The sequence below is a fragment of the Cinclus cinclus genome, chromosome 1 (genome assembly GCF_963662255.1).
Source record: "Cinclus cinclus chromosome 1, bCinCin1.1, whole genome shotgun sequence".
Taxonomy (NCBI): Eukaryota; Metazoa; Chordata; class Aves; order Passeriformes; family Cinclidae; genus Cinclus; species Cinclus cinclus.
In genome coordinates this window covers 36300559-36321491 of record NC_085046.1, presented here as the reverse complement: position 1 = coordinate 36321491, position 20933 = coordinate 36300559, and the positions used below count along the sequence as shown (strand labels likewise).

Sequence of the window (20933 nt, the reverse complement as noted above, 5' to 3'; positions counted from 1 at the left end):
GTTCTGTTACCAAGAAAGAGTACACAAGTAGTTCCTACAAGCTATTTGCCATATGTACACTTGAGAAGATTAATTTTGTTTAGCTGAGGCACTATTTCTTGAATGTTATGTTACCAGAATCTTGGTGGGCCACAGAAAAGATCTGAGGCTGGTAATTCAAATAAAACTGCTTTTCATATGGAAACTTTGTATAAATAGCATTTGCACCAGTTCAGCTCAAGCCCAGTGGTCTCTGTGTGTTTTTTACTTTTTGCAACTGAATTGCCAGGACGGTAGACAGACTTTTCAGTTCTCCCAAAGTCCCATTAAAGCACAAATAGTGAGACAGTTTCAGCTTCAGAACTGAGTCACCAGAAAGTGGAGCTACATCTGGTTTTGAAAAAAATGCAATTTAGATGCTTGATGTTAGAGCCATGGAAATTTAGAGGCAACATAGACCTGGGCTCTGTAATTTATGTACTAATTAAAGCACATTGTAGGAGATCAACATTATTGTTTTGTGGTAACAAAGTATGCTGATCATGAGTGCTGACACATGCCAATATAGACAGGATGAGAGACCTTAACTCAGAAAGAATTGCATTTATTCCCATGGTACCACTTACTGTATTGGTAGAAGGTGAATGGCCTGGGGTACAGTCAGGTTCCAGGTCAAATTAACAAACCAAATGCAACTTCATGGTTTCAAAGGGAATTGCTGTTTTTAATTTATTTCTTTTGTTTTACAGGCTTTAATCAAGCTTTAATCAAGCTTGATTAAGACACTGTTAGCTTTAGATAGAAAACCTCAGATGACCCTGCATAGTCAGATTCCCATATTCAGGCCAAGTCAGATTGGCTGGGTGGAGATACAGACTTGGGGAATTTATCCAAATATTCTAAGCCCCTATTAGCATCTGTCTAAATGTTTTGCAGCATAGGTTTAATTTTGCTGTGTGTTACAGCACACTTCCATTGAATTTATGCTTTTCTCTTGGTATATGTTGACAGATTTAATGAACTGGGACCTTTTCATTTGAGGTATATATGAAGAGGTAAGAACTCAAAGTTGTGACAGAAGGCATATGTTTATAAAATAGAAAAACCTTGTTGTCAACAGTAGTAGTCATTCAAAGGCTGTCATGATGATTAAATTGTAAAGGACCTGGCACAGACACTGCCTACACTCTATAGAGAATGAATATAACCCATATTCAAAACTTTGGTTTGGGGAGCCATGTATTGAAAATGTAGTTGATATAGGAAAATATTCAAATTTAGCACCTGTGAAAAAAGATTATAAGCTGTTACCCATAAAATGGGCAGTGGCAGAACTATCTGCAGGATGCTATTTAAATTCTCATCCTGAAAAAAAATTGAAGTCTGTTTTCAAGAAGGAAAGGAAGGAGTTTTCAAGCTTTGTTCTGGTTATAATTACATGAATGTTCAAAGTGAAGCTTGGCATAGCTAAAATGTGATCAACATACCTGGGATAGTGTAGGCTTGTTGGATAATTTTGATATTACCTGAAAAAAAACAAACCAAAAGGGTAGGAAATATGTACATCTGCACAGTATGACTTCCAACAGGATACAAACATCTAAACCAAAGCATTTATGTCAATACAAGAAAAGACACTCATGATGAAATGGTAAATTAAATGGTGGCATAACACTGAACTAAGGATAATCCTTTCAAACAGGTGTTGTGAGAGAAAAAACGGTTGTTTCATCTTAAATAAAAAGCGAGTTAATGAAAAATTTAATATTTTACTTTAATAAAAAAGTGATAAAAACTCCAAATCTGAGAATGAATGTAAATATATGAAAGCATGCCTGGTAGGTTTCAGCACTGGTCCAATGGAAATGCAGGATCAAGGGCTCTGCTTTGGCCCTGCATAGCTTTAGCTCCTGTGCCAGCCTAGTCTGAACTAAGTGTCTCCAGCACCTCCGAGGAATTTTCAAAAGCAGTGGTGGCACTGAAGCAAGTAGGAGCAAGATAGTTCCGAGACAGAGGAGTCTAACCTATTCAAGGCCATAATATTTTATTTTCTCAAATTACACAGAAAGTAAAACAAAAGAACAGGAAGAAGTAAAAATTATGCAACTTTAAAGTGTAACTACTTCTAATAAAATCCACTGGAACTGCTGAGTAATATCTGTGAAAATTCTGCTGTTTATTTGAATGTCCACAGCTTGACCATGGACAAGTCTCTGACAGCCTGTATACTGTATTTATATGAATATTTTAGTCTGCCAGGTAAAATTTTGAGAAATTAGTTTCAGCTTTTCTAAACCTACATATCAAGGCAAAAATGCTTAACCCATCAGTCAATTCATTGTTCTCTAAACATAGCTAAAAGGCACTTCTGAAAGTCATTTGCACTTCTCAGTTTGACAAAAATCTTCAGAACTCCTAAATATTAAAATTTTGGACAGAGATTTGAAAACAATAATTGTGTACACTTTTTAAAATTTTTACTTTTTGTTCCAAGTCTTTCAGGTTAACATAAAAGAACTGTTTAGTAGTGAGGGAACTGGTAGTGGTATAATATACAAATACAGAACATTTAAGTTTTCCTAAGCAGAAATCCTACTGCACAACAGCCAAGCCAGTAGCAGGTGTACCCTTAAATGTAGCAATAACACTCTAATAGCTGCCAAAAAGAGCAACTGCAATAATGAGGCTAAAATAACAAAGTAACTGCTGTGCTCTTAGAGAGTTAGATAAAGTACTAAATGATATTAGCAGAGGATGAGATGTCAGATACTGCAATCTCAAGTTGCGTTGGAACTTCTGCCAACTGAAGAATCAGTATCTTCTTCAAGATTCAGAGGAAACTAGAAATGTGCTAAAATATTAAAGTCAGAATTAGGAGCTGGTTTGCTTTGCACATGTGTTTAAAATATTAGTTTAAAATTCTGCCCAGAATTTTGGGGCATCAGTTTGCTTGGCTTCTAGGAATGGGTACAGTAGGAATGTTAAATAGCAGCCTTAATTAAAATTCTAGGCAAATCCAAAAATTATCAGCTTCAAAAAAACCATTTCAGAAAGTACAGAAAGTATGCATTTTCCTGCTGAAGGCTTTAGAAGTGACTGGTTATTTGTAATTTGTATAGTGGGTGAAGATTTCCCTCACTTTTTGTTTTGATGTTGGATTTTTTCCCACCTGAATACATGTTAATCCTGACTGTACATCTTGAAAACATAAACAAAGAAACCGTTATGTGGGTTTTCAGCCGCATGACCAGTTGCTAGCACTGTGCCCTTGCTTCTGGACCTCCCTGCTGCTCAGCACAGGAGCCACAGCCACCCACCAATCCCTCTCTGCTCTGTGTTACCCTGGCTTGGTCACTGCCAGGGGGAAACTGACTGCACAGAAAATGGGGTTAGTGGCAGCGCGCTGTTGCCTCGCGAGCTTTCCAAGAGAAGGGTAAAGGAATTTTTGAAGGCAGGTTGCTTTTTGCAAGGAGGGGAGGGAGTGTTCTCAGGAGGCCATGTAAAAGAAAAGAAGGGCAGGTACAACACTGAGCACGTGATGTGAGAAGCTGTTTATCAGATTTCTCCTGTTCCCCCAAACTAGCTCCTTTAATCCACTGGGGACAATTTCAGTCTGAAAACATTGATATTTTAAAATAAACTAGAGACCTATAAACTATCTTTTCCATAGCACAAATTCCACAGTAAAAAGCATTGTAATTGCTTCTGTACAAATACACTGCAACCATAGTTACTGCTTGTAACTTTGGATACCCTGTCCTGCACACACAACGGGGGCCTGGGCTTTATGGCTTAGTCCTTGAGAGTTGGCAAAAGAAACTAATCTGTGCCCAGAGACAATTCTCAAGGATTTTGCTTCTAAACTTGTTCCAGCACCTCCTCTCTGTCTCTCCCTCCATCCTCAAAGAGAAAAGATGAACAAGAACTTGGATAAAAAGCCGGTGAAAGTGCAGCAAATGAAAAGCCCTCATTATGCACACAGCTTTATCTTTGTAAAAACGTAGTAGCAGAGTAGATTATTAGGAGGTGTTGCCTTAGTTTCTAGGATGTTAAAACCTTCTACTTGTGGAGTAGAAGGTGCAGTCTACACACTGCACACTACAGGTGCAGTCTTCTATAAAATGCTCTATTTTTTCCTTATGCAAAGTGTGTGCCAAATACCTCATATGCCTGCATTTTAAAAGAACTATCTTAAAGAGTAAGGACTACTGGAAGAAAACCACAGATATTTAACTTACTATACATTGAGAAAAAACCCAGAAAGATTGATGTTGGTGTGTGTTATGTGAAATACTAGAAAAAAGTCTAATAGAATTTTTAATTTCAGGCCTGGTGTGGTGTCTTTATATCTTGTGAAACCAGCTATTAAATTCAATTCTATAAGACAAAACAATAATAGATCATGTTTCAAAAACAGACTCATTAAAGTTCTCCATATATAGAATGACACATCTATATTAATCCAATTTTTTAATACCTTAATGCACAGATTAAAAAAATCCAGTAATCCTTAAAATTGTTTATTAGAAGTAAAAAAAAAGGAATATTGATCCATCTGGAAACACTAGTGGTTTGCTGTTGAAAGCCAGTGATCTGACAATTTTTTCAGTGTCAAGAGGCAGTAGTCATTTATAAAGAATCTCTGCCAGGAACTGCGGCCAACCCAAGTAATTAGATGCACAATAATTCAAGATGAATTCCAATGATTCCAAAACCCTAAAAAGAAAAATATAGAGAGACGGCCAATTTGGAGGTTAATACATTTTATGTCCAGTCAGTAACTTTGCATGCTGGGCCTCAATAGAATGTTAGCAGTGTTTGCTGGTTTGATTCCTGTTGCCTTCACAAAAAGTTGGAACAAAAATAGAAACATAATTTCACTTATTTTCTTTTAATCTTTGGTACTAAAATACATGAATAATTCTTTATACTGAGGAGTCAAAAGGATAAAACACATTTTCAGGAAAGGATTTGAAATCAGAGTATTAATGTTCTTAGTCAGCATTTGGAAAAGGGAAAAGCCCATTTAGGAGCACTGGCAGTGTGGGAAAAATCCCCAAGAATGCATGCCAGATGTTCTATTCTTTACAAAGTTACTGTATGGTAATGGAAAAGATACAAGTACATAACAAGAGATTATTATACTGCTGCAAAACTTAATGCCTCACATGTGCTCAGGCCTCAGTTTCCTGTAATCGGGAAATTTTTAAATGAAATATCACAAGACCTCTAAATCTCAAAATAATCAATCACTCACAAAGAGCTTGTTAAATATAATTGTTTTATACTGAGCAATTTGCCATGCCCAGCCCCTATTGGATTTTTTATTGTTTTATTTTTCTTTTTAAGGCTTTCTGTTGTTCACTGCATGTTCTTATGTTTTCTGGGGGCTATTCTTTTCTCTTTTCCTCACTTAATGGACAGACAGAGTATTTTGTGAAAGCAGATGTTTTCAGCACTCTCAGATGATTCTTACAACACAGCGTACATTGAGTTAGCAGCAAAAGTTGAACAGCAGATTTGTCACCTGTATTTTGTCCTAGGGAGACAATAATCATGAATAGCCATAAGCTCTGCAATCTCCTGTTAACCTGTTGCCCTGAAAGTTTTGTTTCTTTGTAATTAACTTGTGGAGTTGGTACAAATGTTCTGTGACTGGATGCTTGTGGTTAGATTTGGATAGTTGGTTTGTTTCTTTTTGCTTTTTTTTTTTTTTTTTTCCCCAAATAAATACTTGGTTGTAAATTCTCACATGAGCTTTTATATTTGGTGTTTAAAGTTTACTTTTAATATACTTCTTTAAAACCTGAATATTAACCTCACTTCATTCATTAAATTATATAAAATATATTTTATTTCTTTTATGAGCAATAGAGGATATATTACAATTCTTGTTAAAAAGATCCTACAGAAAGAAAAATCTATCTCTGATAGACAAAAAGTCAAAAGTCTATCAATAAAGTGCAGGAAAAAACGACAGTGGAGCAAGCTTTTTAATAATCCAACAGTTTGATTACAGTCAAGTAAAGACTTATGTAATAGAAACTACAATAAAAGCTAATACTTTCTAAAGCATTAAAACTTATATGCTTAACCTCAAGCAGCTCTAAGGTTTTGAACAGGCTGATAAATATTTACATGATTTGCCCTGGATTGTTATTCAGTTAGACTCCTCAGTTTGAGGCTGCAGATACAGTGAAGGAGTTGTGTTTGTGTTGTTAGCTTTATATTTAAATGATAAAATTGTGATACTATAATTTCCTTCATCAATTAGTCCCATATTGCCCAAAATAATAAAAGGGCAAATCATTGTAAAAGCACTTCTAAATTTAATGTCACCGACAGATCAGTGCTATACCAATACAAAATAAAAGGAATAATGAAAGAAAAAAATAAAAATCAATCTACTCTCCAAATTTACATAATTTTAAAGTTTAGCTATATTAGGATTAATTTTATTTTCCATTTTTACAGTGTAGAGACAAATATAATATTAATACTGTAAAATTTATATTATCATGTTCCCTAAGGCACATTGAGACATATTGGAAAAAAGTTATCCTCTAGGATGCCTGTCTAATTATAATAGAAATATGGTAGATTCCAAGGCAATACTCTGAAAGCCAGGATCTTTTCCTGTCTAAAATTCTGTTTGACACAGTGTTTTATATCCTCCTCATACAACAGTCTAAAAACATCAATAAGCTGCTTTGCTAGCCTGGAGTTTTTTTCAAAGTGTTACCCTCGGGTTAAGCTTTATAATCTGATGCAGAATGTAATAATCCCAGGAAGTGAAATGAATGGGAATGGAGAGTGTTCAAAAAGACTCAAATGCTAAAATTAGAAGTAAAATTGTATCACTTATTTAAACATGTTAATTCTAGTTACAATGAAAATTTCTTTGTATTTGTCAAGGAAATGCTAAGGCTTACTTATGAAAATCTTTTAATAAATAATTTAAAGCTTTTAATAAATAATATAAAGCTCATAATTCCTGTCTCTTAATCCATTCACAAAAGCAAAAGAGTAAGAATGTGGGCATAGGTCACATATACCTAACATAGTCCCAGACTAATAGGTTAATTTCCTCCCCTTCTCTTTGTCCTTTTCCATATCTTTTATAATTTACCCTTACAGTCAATTGTCCACTTGTTTTATGTGTAAAATGGGAAAGATTTATACAAATACAAAAAGGAATGAAAAGAGATAATGGAAAAGATTACATAATCGCTCAAATAAGTTGTGGTGGGATGAATCTTCTATCTGGAAAATGACCACAAATGAGAAGAAAAAAATTACTAGAAAGAAAACCAGATAGTGTAGGCGCCTGTTATTATTTTCAAAAATATTAGAATATCTGAAGGCTAAAGAAATGTAGCAGGAGATTATTAGTGAAAAAAGACTCCTCAGGTAAAGGTACTAGGAAAGAAAATAAAAAGGGCAACCGGCCTATCTTTTTTGAATTGCACGTTTCCTTGTTGCATTATTTCTCAGCAGCATACCATATTGAAGAATATATTGGAAACATAACAGTGAGGTGATTATCTTGAAGGCTACTGGGGGGAAGAGGTGGCTCAGAGGCACATCACACCAGGCTCACAAATAAACAAGTTTTATGAGTAACCAGACTACAAAAAAAGCTGTCAGACCTGGCCTGCACTATTAGCTCCAGGTCAGCCTTGCTCCCATAGTAAGGGGAGCAGTTAACTGTCAGGCTGCAGGTCTGGAGGAAGGACTGAGTGTAACCCTGCACAGCGAGGAGGTTGTTGCAGTGTATTTCATTGTTTGAAACTAACATCCAACTTAAATAGCCAAGGAATCCACCAAAACAAGCTTGCTGTCATGATTACGGGCAGACCTGTGAAATATCTTGCAGAGAGCTACTTGACAGAACACATTCCCAAAATACATCTCATCCATTTCATATCAAAAATGAAGAGTAAAACAGGTGAATTAACTGCTCTGATTCTGTTTTTGCCAGTGTTCATGCCCATGCACAACTGCATGACTTGTTCCATAAGAATAATGAAGTTGAGCTGTGTAAATAACATTGTGCAAGTGCTGCCTTGTTCAGCAATAGAGTACCTGTTTTTGTGAAGAGGGAGACAGAGAGGGAAGAAGGAAAAAAATATTTCAGATGGTCCCAGAAGTATAAATTAAAAATCTGAATAGCTTGTAAAAGGTGAGAGCCCTAAGTTATATTTGACAGCAGCCCAGCTGGAGAGTAGGGAGAGTGCCTAACTGGAGAGTAGACCATGCACAGAGGCAGGTAAGGGACCTACTCCAATGAACATATCAGGAGTCAAAGTTAATTGCATGTTAGTTTTAAAGTTAGTTTAGTTTAGGACAGTATGAGGAGCACCTTCATTCCTACACCATTATCACTGAGAAGTTGAGAACTTTATAGACTCTACTTCACATCAAGAGCTAAAAAGGGAAAATTAATATATGGTATTTTTTGGGCAGAAGCAGTGGCTGTTCAGCCATCAGCCACTTAGGGCTTCTACCAGAACAACTAGAGCAAAGGGAACCATGTGCACATGTAGTAAAGAGAAATATCATAACCAGTTAGTTCACAGTTTAAAATTTATTTTGTTGTTGGGTTTTTTTTTAAATAATCATACAGATAAAGTACTAGACTTCCAATGTGTTAGGTGATTTATTCAGTTCTATACTCTACCTGTTGTAATAATTTTTGTATGGAAACAAAAACTGCTGTTGATTGGCCTCTTATTCTGCAAGCTTTATACTTACTGAAAATAAACACCAGTGAGTTACACCTGCAAGAATAATACATGATCCTCTGCCAGACAAGCTACTGACAAAGATGGGTGCTTAATATGCTCGAAGCTATTTAAAAATTACAAGTTTTCCTCAAAGTTATCTAGCTCTACTCTTAAAGTAGGACTGACTGACTTTAAGGTAAACCACTTCATTTTACACAGCTGCTGGGTGGTGTGACAAAACCATCTTTTCTATTAAAATGTTGTTTGGAATTATTTGGGAAATGTTCTGTGAAAATTATTATTAAAAATATTTTGCAACCTGTGATTGTCTTACAGTGTGCAGGATGAACTGTGATCTAGGCTGGAATAGAGGAGCAGTGACTAAGTGTGGTAGTACAGTAAGAGCAGATTTGGAAATTCAGTTTTTCAATGCATGACTTTTACTATAAACACATAAGTAATAGCCATGAAATAAGATTTTTAAAAATTTTTCTTTGAAAGTTAAACTCACCAATAAGAAGTTATGTGACTGAAGTTTCTATCAGGTTTTCATATCTTACAAAATTTGCCAAGATTAAAAGCAACTCAAAGAAAAGTCCATGCTTTTTCCCCCCCCTCACTATTTATAGAATAGCAAATAGGATAAGTTTTTTTCTTCTTTAAAGTGAAATACTATTTACTATGCAGACAAACAATGTGTTAAAAATCAGAAACTTCACACTATTTTCATTGCTGATTCACAATACATAATCAAATACGCAATAGAAAGTGTTATTGTTGTATTGGAAAGTAACATTCATAAATTCAGATGACTTACAATAGAAATCTAGATCCAGAAAAAGCATGACTAAAGAGGCAAGAATGAATGCAAATATATAACCTACCAGCTGAAAACCAAAGAGTGGCAAGGATTTAATCTCAATTTTGTGCTTGCATCCAAAATATTTTTGCTATTCATTTTCAAGGGCAATGCTGGCAGTTAGAACAAAGAAATAAAAGTCTTCAAATAAGCAGTTAAAATGATATGAAGAGGAATTACTTAGATGCTTTAAAAATACTAACTTAAAACTTAGCTAGAACCAACCATAAAGCTCAATATATTTTAGATTAGAATTTGTAGACATTTTTCTTCCCTAGCTTTCCCTCTATTGTATGCTCCAGACCTTAGAGCTACTTTCACCTTTACGAACAATTGATTTGGTCAAGTTGTCAGATTTTCCGGAAGAAAATGAGGAGCATGCCTTGTAATTTTTTAGCTATTGCTAATAGCAACTTGAGCTTTATTATATTAAAAATTCCTCACAACTCAGTCATTAAAATTTAATAAATTCTAAACAACAGCCTCTCCAAAGGACAGGAATTAATCCTTATTTTGTCAGACAATGCCTTTCAGAGGGAAGATGGGGGGAGATCCTTTGGTTTTATTGCTTCTTGGTTGCTAGATTGCCTCTTAAAGTGTATTTGGCTATTTATTTATTTTATTATCAAGGAGCCTGGCTAATGTGCAGTAAGACTCCATGTTCCCAACTAGAGAAGAAATCTGCCATATTTTCATGAAACCTTGTAATTGTGTTTCATTTACACTGCAATGTAGTGATGCAATCAATCTTTCCTTGTGTTTCACAAACTGAGTATTTTCATTTTAGAGAACACCTTCCTCTCCAGAGACAGACCAGCCATCAAATGAAAACCATCCAGAAGAATGAACATCTGGGTTGCCCTACTCATCTGCTCCAACTTTCTCCTCCCAAGTAATACCTGGATAGTCCCACACCCAAAACAAAATATTTGGGTCACATTAACTAATGTTACCAAACAAAAAACCATGTGCCTTTCAGTAGCCAGCCCTGGTAACTCCTTTTCTACCTGTCTAGTGGGGTTACCTATGGATACGTGGCCAATAGCAATGGATACCATCCCTACTCTGCAAATCTGGGGGCAAATTATGAAAATTATAAAACCTAACCCCACATATGATTGGGGTGATTGGATGAAAAAACTGCCACATACACCAGCCAAACCCCAGGAACTGGAATTATTTGGGTCAGTCAAAATGAATTATTGTATAATTTTTGGGCATTTGTCATCTTTTCAAGACATTTCAGCAAATAATCAATTATATAGAAACAAAGCTTTATGGTGCAATTACACCGCTTACATTCTTGTCTGGTCCAAACTATACCAAATCCAACCACCACCTGGTATCTTTTTCACCTGTGGAGACAGGGCTTGGCCGGCTATTCCATCAAAAATCAAGGGTGGCCCATGCAGCTTGGGGCATCTTACTGTGCTAGCACCCAATGTTTCACATATTAACACAAACAAAAAAGATCAATTTATCAATTAGAAAAATGATTGTAATGATAAAATTACCTATTGGACAAGAACAACCAAAATCATTATATCTTCTTTACTGCTTTGGGCAGCTGCTGCTAAAGGCCTCAAACAATTCGATGACATTGGATGCTGGCTCAGTAAACAAACCAATTCTACATCAGTCGCCCTCCATGAACTATTGGCAGATGTTAATGCAGTGCACCATGCCACACTCCAGAACCGTGCTACAATTGTCTTTTTATTACTAGCACATGGTCATGGCTGTGGAGATTTTGAAGGCTTATTATGCATGAATTTATCAGATCACAGTGAATCTATTTCCTGCAGTATAAACATTCTAAGGGAGGGAGTTGGAGAATTGCAAATTGCGCATGCAAATGACTGGCTCACCCATCTCTTCAAAGGCTGGAATCTATCTACTTATGCCTTCTCTATCATCAAAACTGGACTGTCAATTTTATTAATATTAATAACTTATTTCTTCCTGTCTGTTAAAATTTATGATAAAGACTTTTGAAAAAAACACTATTTCCATCTTAGGAAAACAAAATGGGAGAGATGTTGCAGGTAACTGGAACAAAAGTGTGGATGATCATGGCTTAAGGCCATGGGGAAATCTTTTGCAGTAGGGGTGAGTAAAAAACTCCCCCAAAATCCTCCAGTTCCATATGTTGGTCATTGCCAGAATGTTCTCTGCTTCCTTTGTTGTCATTGGTTCCTTTTTGCTGCAATCTGGACAATGCTGTCTACACTGTAAATTCTTCTACATGGACATAAGAAATAAACAGAAATAATAAATTCTCACAAAGCCTACAAAGATATTGTCCAAATATTTACTTATTCTGAGTTCATAGGATAATTCAGAGTTATGAACAGCTGTTACTGCTCTCTAAATGCATCAAATAACACATTTTCCAGCACTGATGGATAAGAAAATAATTCCCAGGTTTTTATATTAATGTATGTGTACAGATGTATCTACATATGTTTTAAGAACCTTCTTTTGAGTGCTTAGTTTTATCAAATCAGATATGGGACACTCTTACTGCCTAATACATATGCAATCTGTAATTAATAGTGAAAAATTATACAGAGAGGATGAGGTACATGTCAAAATTTGTGTCACTCAGCAAACTGTTTCCTTATTATGACAGCATAGTCACAGACCAAGAAAAATTGGTTGAAATTGTTTTAATGTCACAACTCCAGCTACCAGAAAAAATAGTATTTTCTAACTGTCCTCAAATAGTTGAATATATATACAAACACAGTTATTGGTTTATTGACCAAGAGGGAGCAAAGAAAGCAAGGGGCAGAAACAAAAAGTCTGTACTCCTAGTTCATATCTTGCTGTGATGGAAATGTATAAAAAGATGGCCAAGTAGCACTGGCAGTGTGGCTGAACACATGTTAATGATTTTAATAATGAATCACTTAGCAATTCCTGGCTTAAGAGTTATCATGAGGGATCATTCAAAATCTATATCTCTGATTTTGTGTCTGTTTTTTTCTTTTACTTATTAGAGCCTGAAATAATTGTCTGTTCCTATGCTTAAAATCTGGGCTTTTCTTCCAAGATTGCCAAACAATGCTTTCAGTCGGTCTATTACCAGACAGCTACAGTTCCTACTTGTCACCAGGAAACCTAGTTACATCTGGTTTTACTGAAAAGAGACACAACTGTGGAGGTCCTTGAGCCTTTTCTACAGCCTTTTCCAAACAAAGACCTGATTTGGAGTTTAGTGCGGGTGAAGCACATAATTATATATCCTCTTAGACCTGCAAATGAACCAAGAAAACAAATTTAAAATGCTTCCTTCTTGTGTGTGTGTAGGTAGGGAAGATATGTAATCTAGTGCCAAGTATCCAATTTTGTCACTTTGGGAGAAGGACAGATGACTTCTGACCCCTTTTTTGTCCACATTCTTCTAATTCAGTTCAAACCTCTAATTCCATTTTTATCACACAATGAAGGTGGAAAGGGGATAAATTCTTATTTATTTACCAGACTAAATTCTTATTTATTCTCATTCTCAGCTTTTTAATGCTGGCTTAAAGTTTTAATAAATCTTCAGCCTGCAGTAGATTTTGTGGACTTTGAAAATACAGTAACATTTTAGGTCAAGACTGAAAGACAAGAAAGTTCACAAGTCATAGTGGGGAAATTCAAGTTATTTCACCCTGCAGCTCACCTGACCCTAAATACTGCTGGTGATTCATTTTAAGAAGTATTAAATTCACATTCAGGTGCAGATTTCCAGTCATTTGAAGCATCCAAGAAAAAGAAAGTGAGAAACAGTCTAAGTCAAATGAATAGGTCTACTGTTTAACTATGGAAAAGTTCTCCAAATCCAAAAATTCCATAAAGCTGAAGAAGTCGCAGAGACTCTCAAAAGTAAAATCTCCCTGTGTTAGGGAGAGGGAATCCAGATACAGTGGCCTAGCTGACAAACTCTCCCAAAACACCATTCCCAAATGCTGTACTAAAAAAACAACCAAACAAAAAAAAAAAAAAACGACCAAACCATACCTACCACATTCCTACCAACTGTACATCTGAAAATTATCTTCTTACCTTTCTCTGAGAGTAACCATTGGATAACTTCAATTATTTTTGTGTGCAAGTATTTTCAGCTGAAGCAAAGACAGGATATTTTCCCGTTGAAGCAAAGCAAGTGGTTGACCAGGCACATTTGTTACTGACATAGATTTCTGTCCTCATTTGTACCACCTGATTTTGTGGTGGTACAGTTTTTGACTGCCTTATTTATGCTGTTTATCCTTATGATAAGTAAAATGTTTGAAAAAGAAACGAGTTGTTCTACTGTAAGAGAAATAGTAGCAGAGGGAATAGTTAAGCAGGGCATGTGGGCAAAAGAGCGACCCTGATAATCTGTCTTGGATTCTGTTTATCTGCCTGTGACAGTGGATGCTACTTCATGTCAGGATATTTTTTCCTTTAAATTCAAGGCAATAGATTATATAATGAAAATACAACTTACATTCAGAAATGCTCTAAATATTATCTACTTTAAAGTAGAAAAGGTACTTGGATGTGTCCCACATTACTTTAAATCCCATGCACCTCAGAGAGCCTGTCAAACACACACCTTCAAGACTGCTGTAGGCTTGCTCTCAGCAGAGAATCTGTACGCCTCCCAGCTGACTTTAATTGTCCCTGAATTTATAAAAACTGAATGCAGCTGAGAGGGTGATCCCCAGATTTGTCATAGTACAGAAAAGCATGAAGCAACGCATTGTGGGGATCCATCGAGTTCCACAATAAAACTGTAATGGGGAATGCAGTCATCTTCAAACCCTATCTTTACATGGAGTTTTTCTCCTTTTCAGATCAAACATTCCTCCCCAAGGGAAATGTGTTATACAAACTAATCACCAGGCTCTCAGAACAGCTGTGTAGTCTCAGCTGCTGTTTTCAGCATCAGGAAGTTTGGAGACATTTCAAGAGACAAACAAATGAGATATCTTGGTTATTTTCCTCTCCAGAAGTACACACTTATGTATGGACTCCTTTCTGCTGCAATGGTTTAATAGAGTGTTGCTGTGGAAACACTGGCACCAAAGTACACCTAATAGGAAGCTCTGCAGAAAAATCAGCCTATATATCAAACTCATTGGGGTTATACACAGAAAAGTACTTTGGTGCACTCTTCCTTGGCATTATATTTGTCCCCTGTGTTGTGAGTATCCTAGTGAAAATTCATGTTTTTCCAATGTTAGTTCTCTCCATGTTAGGAGAAGCGCAAAACAAAGACAAACACCTGAACTCTTAAACACCACCTTGAGAGTTTGGCTATAACTGTCTCTGAGCATTCACGTGATAAAGTCAGAAAAAGAGAGATATCATAAAAGCTTTTCACTATTAAAATCAGAATATATGTGTTTTCTACATAATATCAGTGAAAGTACTTTGATGAATCAGTACTTTAAGGAGGGCTTTATCTGGAATTTCTTGTTTTGTTTTTGTTTGGGGTTTTTTGTTAGTTTTTTGTTTTCCTCCACAAATACATTACTCATTTAAGTCAAAAACCGCATTCCATTTGCAGTGTATGAGAAACAGCTGTTTTTCATTTTCAGTGTGTGTGATGACATTCTTAACTAAAAGTGATAACCAATGATGTATGAAATGAATGTTCATTAGGCTGGCACATGAGCTTCTAGAAAAGGTATGGCTAAAAACCTTTACTTAGACACATAGTTTATATAACTATGAATTCTTTTTAGACATAAACAAAAATATTTCAAGAAATAAAGAATTTTCTCTCATGGATGATGTTTGTTATGGAAAATGAGAAGCAGAGAGGTTGCTCAATACTTATGACCTGACCACCTGATAAAAAATTCCTTTAGGTAATATCTGAATTATCAAACAAATGGAATCAGCAGTTCCTTTAACATAATTTGTGAATTATTTCTTTATTGTGACAAAATTACAAGAAATTACTAAGGTATGAGAAACACCTGGAAGATTACAAAAACTGCAGAGACCTTTAGAGATACTTACATCACTTTCATGACCTTCTCTTAGATTGTAAGTGAGATCATGCTGGATGTCTTCAACAAACTTGTGAGCATACTCTGGGTACAGGTCAAGCACTTCAAAGAGACCTTTGAGTATAATACATTGGAGGTCACAGTATGTTAGAGCTTTAACATCTGCATTTGTTTTAATAACTTGATCCCTAATGGATAGGTTTGCTCCAATTAAATCTCCTTTACCTAAAAGAGAATACAAAAAAAAAAATCATCTTCAAAGCATAAATTCTTTCTTTCTTTTTCGAATCATAAAACTGTTTAATATAATTGCTACACCTAAACCTGAAATTCCATTGTTACTAATGCCTTGTGTGATTAATAACATGCTAAAGGATCCCAGACTAATTTTTTTCCCTTATTTTTGCAGAAGCAAAGTTATACACAATTAACCAGAGGTACAAAAACTAATTTCCAGACAGGTAAATGGCTGATTTAAGGGAGCAATAAAATAAATATGTATAAAATGAAGATTTATTCTAGTAACTAATTGCAGGTGCAATTTTTTTCAAAGAAGCAGTTGTCAGGTGTTTTTGTGCATGTCTTAAGACATGCAGGTGTTAAGGTAACATTTTAACATTTCTGTAGAGAAGAAAAACTGGCCTAAAAAAGAATAATTATGCTGGGGTTTTTTATTTATGGGCAAGATTACCTTAGAACACTGGTTGTATTAAACACTTCATATATTGAGGAGCACAAAAATTTTTTTATTAAAAGCTTCCATAAACATCTGATCTGAGGTATAAATTCCAAAGTGGAGTCACTGAACCAGAGGTTTTCCCCAAAAGTTGAAGCAGATGGTCTTCATTAAAGACCTCAACAGTGTGATGGAGTGCATTCTCAGCAAGTTATGGGCAATACCATTATGGGGGAATTGGTTGATACACTGAAGGACAAAGCTGCCATTTAGGGAAACACCAGTGAAAGACAAAACAGCTCTTAGGAATATCATGAAGTTCAACAAAACCGCATGCCAAGTCCTGTACCTAGGGTGAAAACCCTCCCTCTACAGCAGCATGGGCTGGGAATGTCCAGCTGAGCAGCAGCTCTGTGGGAAAGACCCTGGGGGTCCTTGTGGACAAGCTGAACATGAACCAACAATGTGTTCTTGCAGCAAAGAAGTTCAGGGACCTCCTGTACAACATTGACAAGATTGGAGCCAGCAAATCCCAGGAAATTACTCTTTCCCTCTCTATTTGTCATACCTCACCTAGACCACTGCGTCCAGTTCTGGGCTCCCCACTACAAGACAGAATATTGACATAATAGAGTGAGTCCAAAAGAGGGTACCAAGAAACAGGGACTAAAGAATACAATTTGTGAGAAAAGGCTGAAAAAAATGGGGTATTGCTTCATCTTTCAGAGAGAAGGCAAAGGAAGGGTATTATTACTGTCTTCAACAGCCCAGCAGAAAATTGTAGGGAAAACAAAGTTAAACTTCTTTTCAGAGTGTACAGGGAAACAAGATTTTCCTGGGCACAGGGTACAACAAATTAAACTGTCATTATAAATCAGGAAATAAAATCAAGAAACGATGGAACAACCTGCCCAGAGAGGCTGTGGGATTGCGAGCATCCTTGGAGATGTTCAAAGCTTGCCTGGACATAGCCCAGAGAAATCTGATATAGATTTGCCCTGTTTTAAGCAGGTTTTAGCCAGGTAGTTTCTGAAGGTCTGAAGGTCCCTTCAATCTTACATTATTCTGTGATTAATTAATAATAAGTTAAGGTTGTCGCATTGGAAAATCCACTCAGCATGTGATTCCAATTGCACAGGAAATAGTCAGCTTGCAGGGTAAGTTAAACTAATCTGTCATCCATCCCTGAATCTTCTTAAATAAGATACTTTTACACTTTAAAATATAGCTTTTAGTACTTTAAAATATTTTTTTTCTTATTTAGGTGGAGCTTGAACAATTTTCTCAAAAGTACTTATCATAAACTCATGCTAGGGATAGAGGTTTTCTCTTATGTCAGGAATATACATACATTAATGCAACTTTGGGCTCTCTTAAAAATCTGTTAGTCTAAATGAGCTTAGGTCAATCTGGGAAACAAATTTGATAGGTAACAGTAACATCTGTCATTGCTCATCACAATATGTAGTGCTACATAATAAGATACAGCATAAATCTATGCAGTAATACACTTTTACGTTTTACTGTGAATATCAACAAGATATTAAATTTCTTTCATTATATTAAGCAAAGGGCTGGCAATGTTAATTTATTGCTAGCTGTTAATGTGGACATGGGAAAGAATATTTCAAATATACCAAAACTGATCCTTAAACTTCTTAATTCGAAACTTTTTAGATATATGAACAGTACTAGCATCAATAATGCATAAACATTTTGGGAAAAAATGTTAGATTTTTATTTGATTGTGCTTAAAATTTTGAAATAATTTCAGGCTTAAAGGTACTACAGTTGATCTGGTAGTGCTGATATATTTTTCTTTTTCCAACGAAAATAATGCAACAAAGGCTTTAGGTAGTAACCTGAAGTTTCATGTAGAATTAATGAAGTGATTAAATGATTCCACCTTGAATGTCAACATTTGTTACATAACAGAATAATTTCAGCTATTCTTAGTAGGTCTTCTCTTTTTTCTTTAATTGGATAACAAGCTTATATATACATGTTTCTCACAGGCACATCTGTTTTTCAATAAATCAGGGACATGCAAAGTTATAAATATTCTCATTATGGATATTTTTAAAACAACTTATTGTTAATACTTTTAACAAATCAATGATATATGATTAAACAGCACATAACTCATATTAAAACATATTTTCCCATAAAATATGTCCTAACCATCATTATTAGAGGTCAAGTAATAGTCTCTAGAGGAAGGAAAGATGTATTTAATGAGAGCATTTCACTGAGTTGTTTCTGCAGTGCTTATTAGTGAGAATGGTTCAGTAAACAAAAAACTAATCCCCTAAAATTAGAATCAGGACAGAATTATAAAATATTGTGGGAACTGTAAGTAATGAGGATTGTCAGGGAACAAACTCTGCTGTCTTGGATTTACATGACATCAGTAACACAATTTCTCATAGGGACCTACATGTTTGATGCAGTCACTTTCTGCTGGTGTTAATTAGGTTTAAATGATGAAACTCCCATTTACTCTAACAAAACATTATTTCACTGTGTTATGTTTATGTTTTTTGCATTATGATTTCATTAACTTCTCTCAGAAATCCACTAATCTCTTTCTTATTGTTTTGATTGCCACCATTACACAATGATGCCTTAATTAACATTTTCAGAAATGCATGAAGATGGAATCATTAATGAAATCACAGTTCCAGTGGAAGTACCTCTTGAACTTTTGCTGGCTTTTAGCTTATGTTTTATTATATGCTATATTTTATATCTTTGATCTATGTGATACAATGAAATCAAGAGATTCTTAAACTTCCTTGAAATAAACAAGTGATGGAGTGATGTGGATTGTCAATCTAATAGAATTAAAGAGTTCTGAAACAAGTAGTACCTGCATCACATTTATATTCTAAAAAAAGACCAATCAAATGCATTCTAGTAAAATAAAAGAAATTCAATTACAGAAGACCAGAAGCTTGCATTATCAGCAGTCTAGTGTAATCTCACGAAACAGGAAGGAAAGCAAAAAAGGAAATGTTCTTTTTAACTCTGTTTTATAAGAATATTAAAAGTTATTAGAAAGAAGAATACATTTAAATGTAAAGAGATATTAAAACCATATTAAAATAATTCTCTGCTTTACCATATTAAAATAATTCTCTACTTTTAGAGTAAAATTTTATATTTTATTTTACCAAAAAACTTCATAAACATTAACCAAGACAGGTCTAATCATCTTTTAGTTGAAGATAATTTCTTTAGTAGGCCTTAGATTGAGGCAAATCACAGAAATTTATAGGTAGAGATGCTTTAACCTCAATGAATAAAAACATTCATCTTGCAAACAACAATTAAAAATTTATTAGAAGAGAGTTTCTGGCCTTTCTCAGTTCCAATATACTCAGATGACTGCAGGCAGCATCAGTTAGCATGAAATAGCTTGGGGGAGCAGAGCCAATAATGTTTGCTTTTCATCACGTGGTTTTTCTACAAGGGGTGTTTGTTCATAGGCAAGTGCCAAAGAATGAAAAGTAGGCTCTTATTGTTTTCTTTCATTTGGGAGCATTAGTGGGAGCATTACCTGGCCACTAATTTTCATAAAAGATTCAGGAACTAATGATCAGTGATGTTTGAGCTGTCAATACCATCACCAAACATAGCAGAAAGCAGCAATTTGTGTCAAAAACTTGCAACTACCTCTTAACATGAAAAGAAGAGAGAATAGATATAAGGAAACCAAAATGAAATATTACACAGCTAATAATCTGGGAACTGAACACTCCTTAGGTGAAAATATAAAGAAGTTTAAACTAAAAATAAAAAAAATAGAGCTGTACATAGAATAGATACTGCAGATTAAAATTAAACAAATTCTTTCTCATCAGGCAATTAGACACCCATTAGTAGTGAAGGTTCTCCTACACTGGGGGACAATTCCTTCTCTTTGAGTCTATGATGAACATACCAAGGATTGCCAGCACAGTGCTGTCCTTCAGGACTTCCATGGAACCTGAGCAGACAAAGTAGATCGCTTGCAGGGCATCCCCCTGCCGGAGCAGGTATTCCCCAGGAGCACAGAAGGAGGTTTTGATGTGCAGTGACAGAGACCTGAGGCAACCACGACTGGCACACTCAAAAAGGGAGAGCTGCAAAATCTCCTTGTTCAAGTGCATGGTGATGTCTGAACGCAGCTCATCTGGAAAGTCTTTTAAAAGCTGTCCAAAGGAAGGAAAAAATGACGAAAAAGAGAAATATTGTAAAATTGTATGTTTCCACTTTTGCAGAAGTGGCCTGATTTATTGGTGCTGCACATGTCATACTGTTGCAAATACTTCCCTTTGATTTTTCTTATACCCTTGGTGAGACATAGTATTTTAAGAAACTTTAACACTGATAGATTCCAGGAAAAACATGAATAAATATATGCCTTTTACTACTGACAGTGACACATACAATGAAAACAGAGAATTTATAAAATTCATCAATATGCAATATTACTTCTATAGTAAAACCACTGGAAGAGGAATAACTAAAAAACCCCTGCCTTGAATGTGTTTCTGTTCTTGTTATTTTCATTGTTTAATAATATAACTGGACACTGAAGGAGGGGTGGGAAAGGTATGGAGACAAGGTGAATGTTCCATGGAAGAACCTATGGAAACTAAAAGACCATGAGGTCTCATTTTTTCCTTTCAAGCTGCAAGCACACAAATATAGTTTTG

At 35.4% G+C, this 20933-nt stretch overlaps 1 protein-coding gene across 1 annotated transcript in view; it reads right to left on the bottom strand.

Annotated features, from left to right (window-relative positions):
• Positions 1 to 20933, bottom strand: part of KCNH8 (potassium voltage-gated channel subfamily H member 8) — a 174186-nt gene that overhangs the window by 17255 nt on the left and 135998 nt on the right. The window contains exons 10-12 of the mRNA XM_062496214.1: positions 20177 to 20426; positions 15568 to 15782; positions 1467 to 1505 (exon numbers count right to left, since the gene is read on the bottom strand). Coding sequence (XP_062352198.1) covers positions 1467 to 1505; positions 15568 to 15782; positions 20177 to 20426 — 504 coding nt within the window. The remainder of the gene's footprint in view (positions 1 to 1466; positions 1506 to 15567; positions 15783 to 20176; positions 20427 to 20933) is intronic.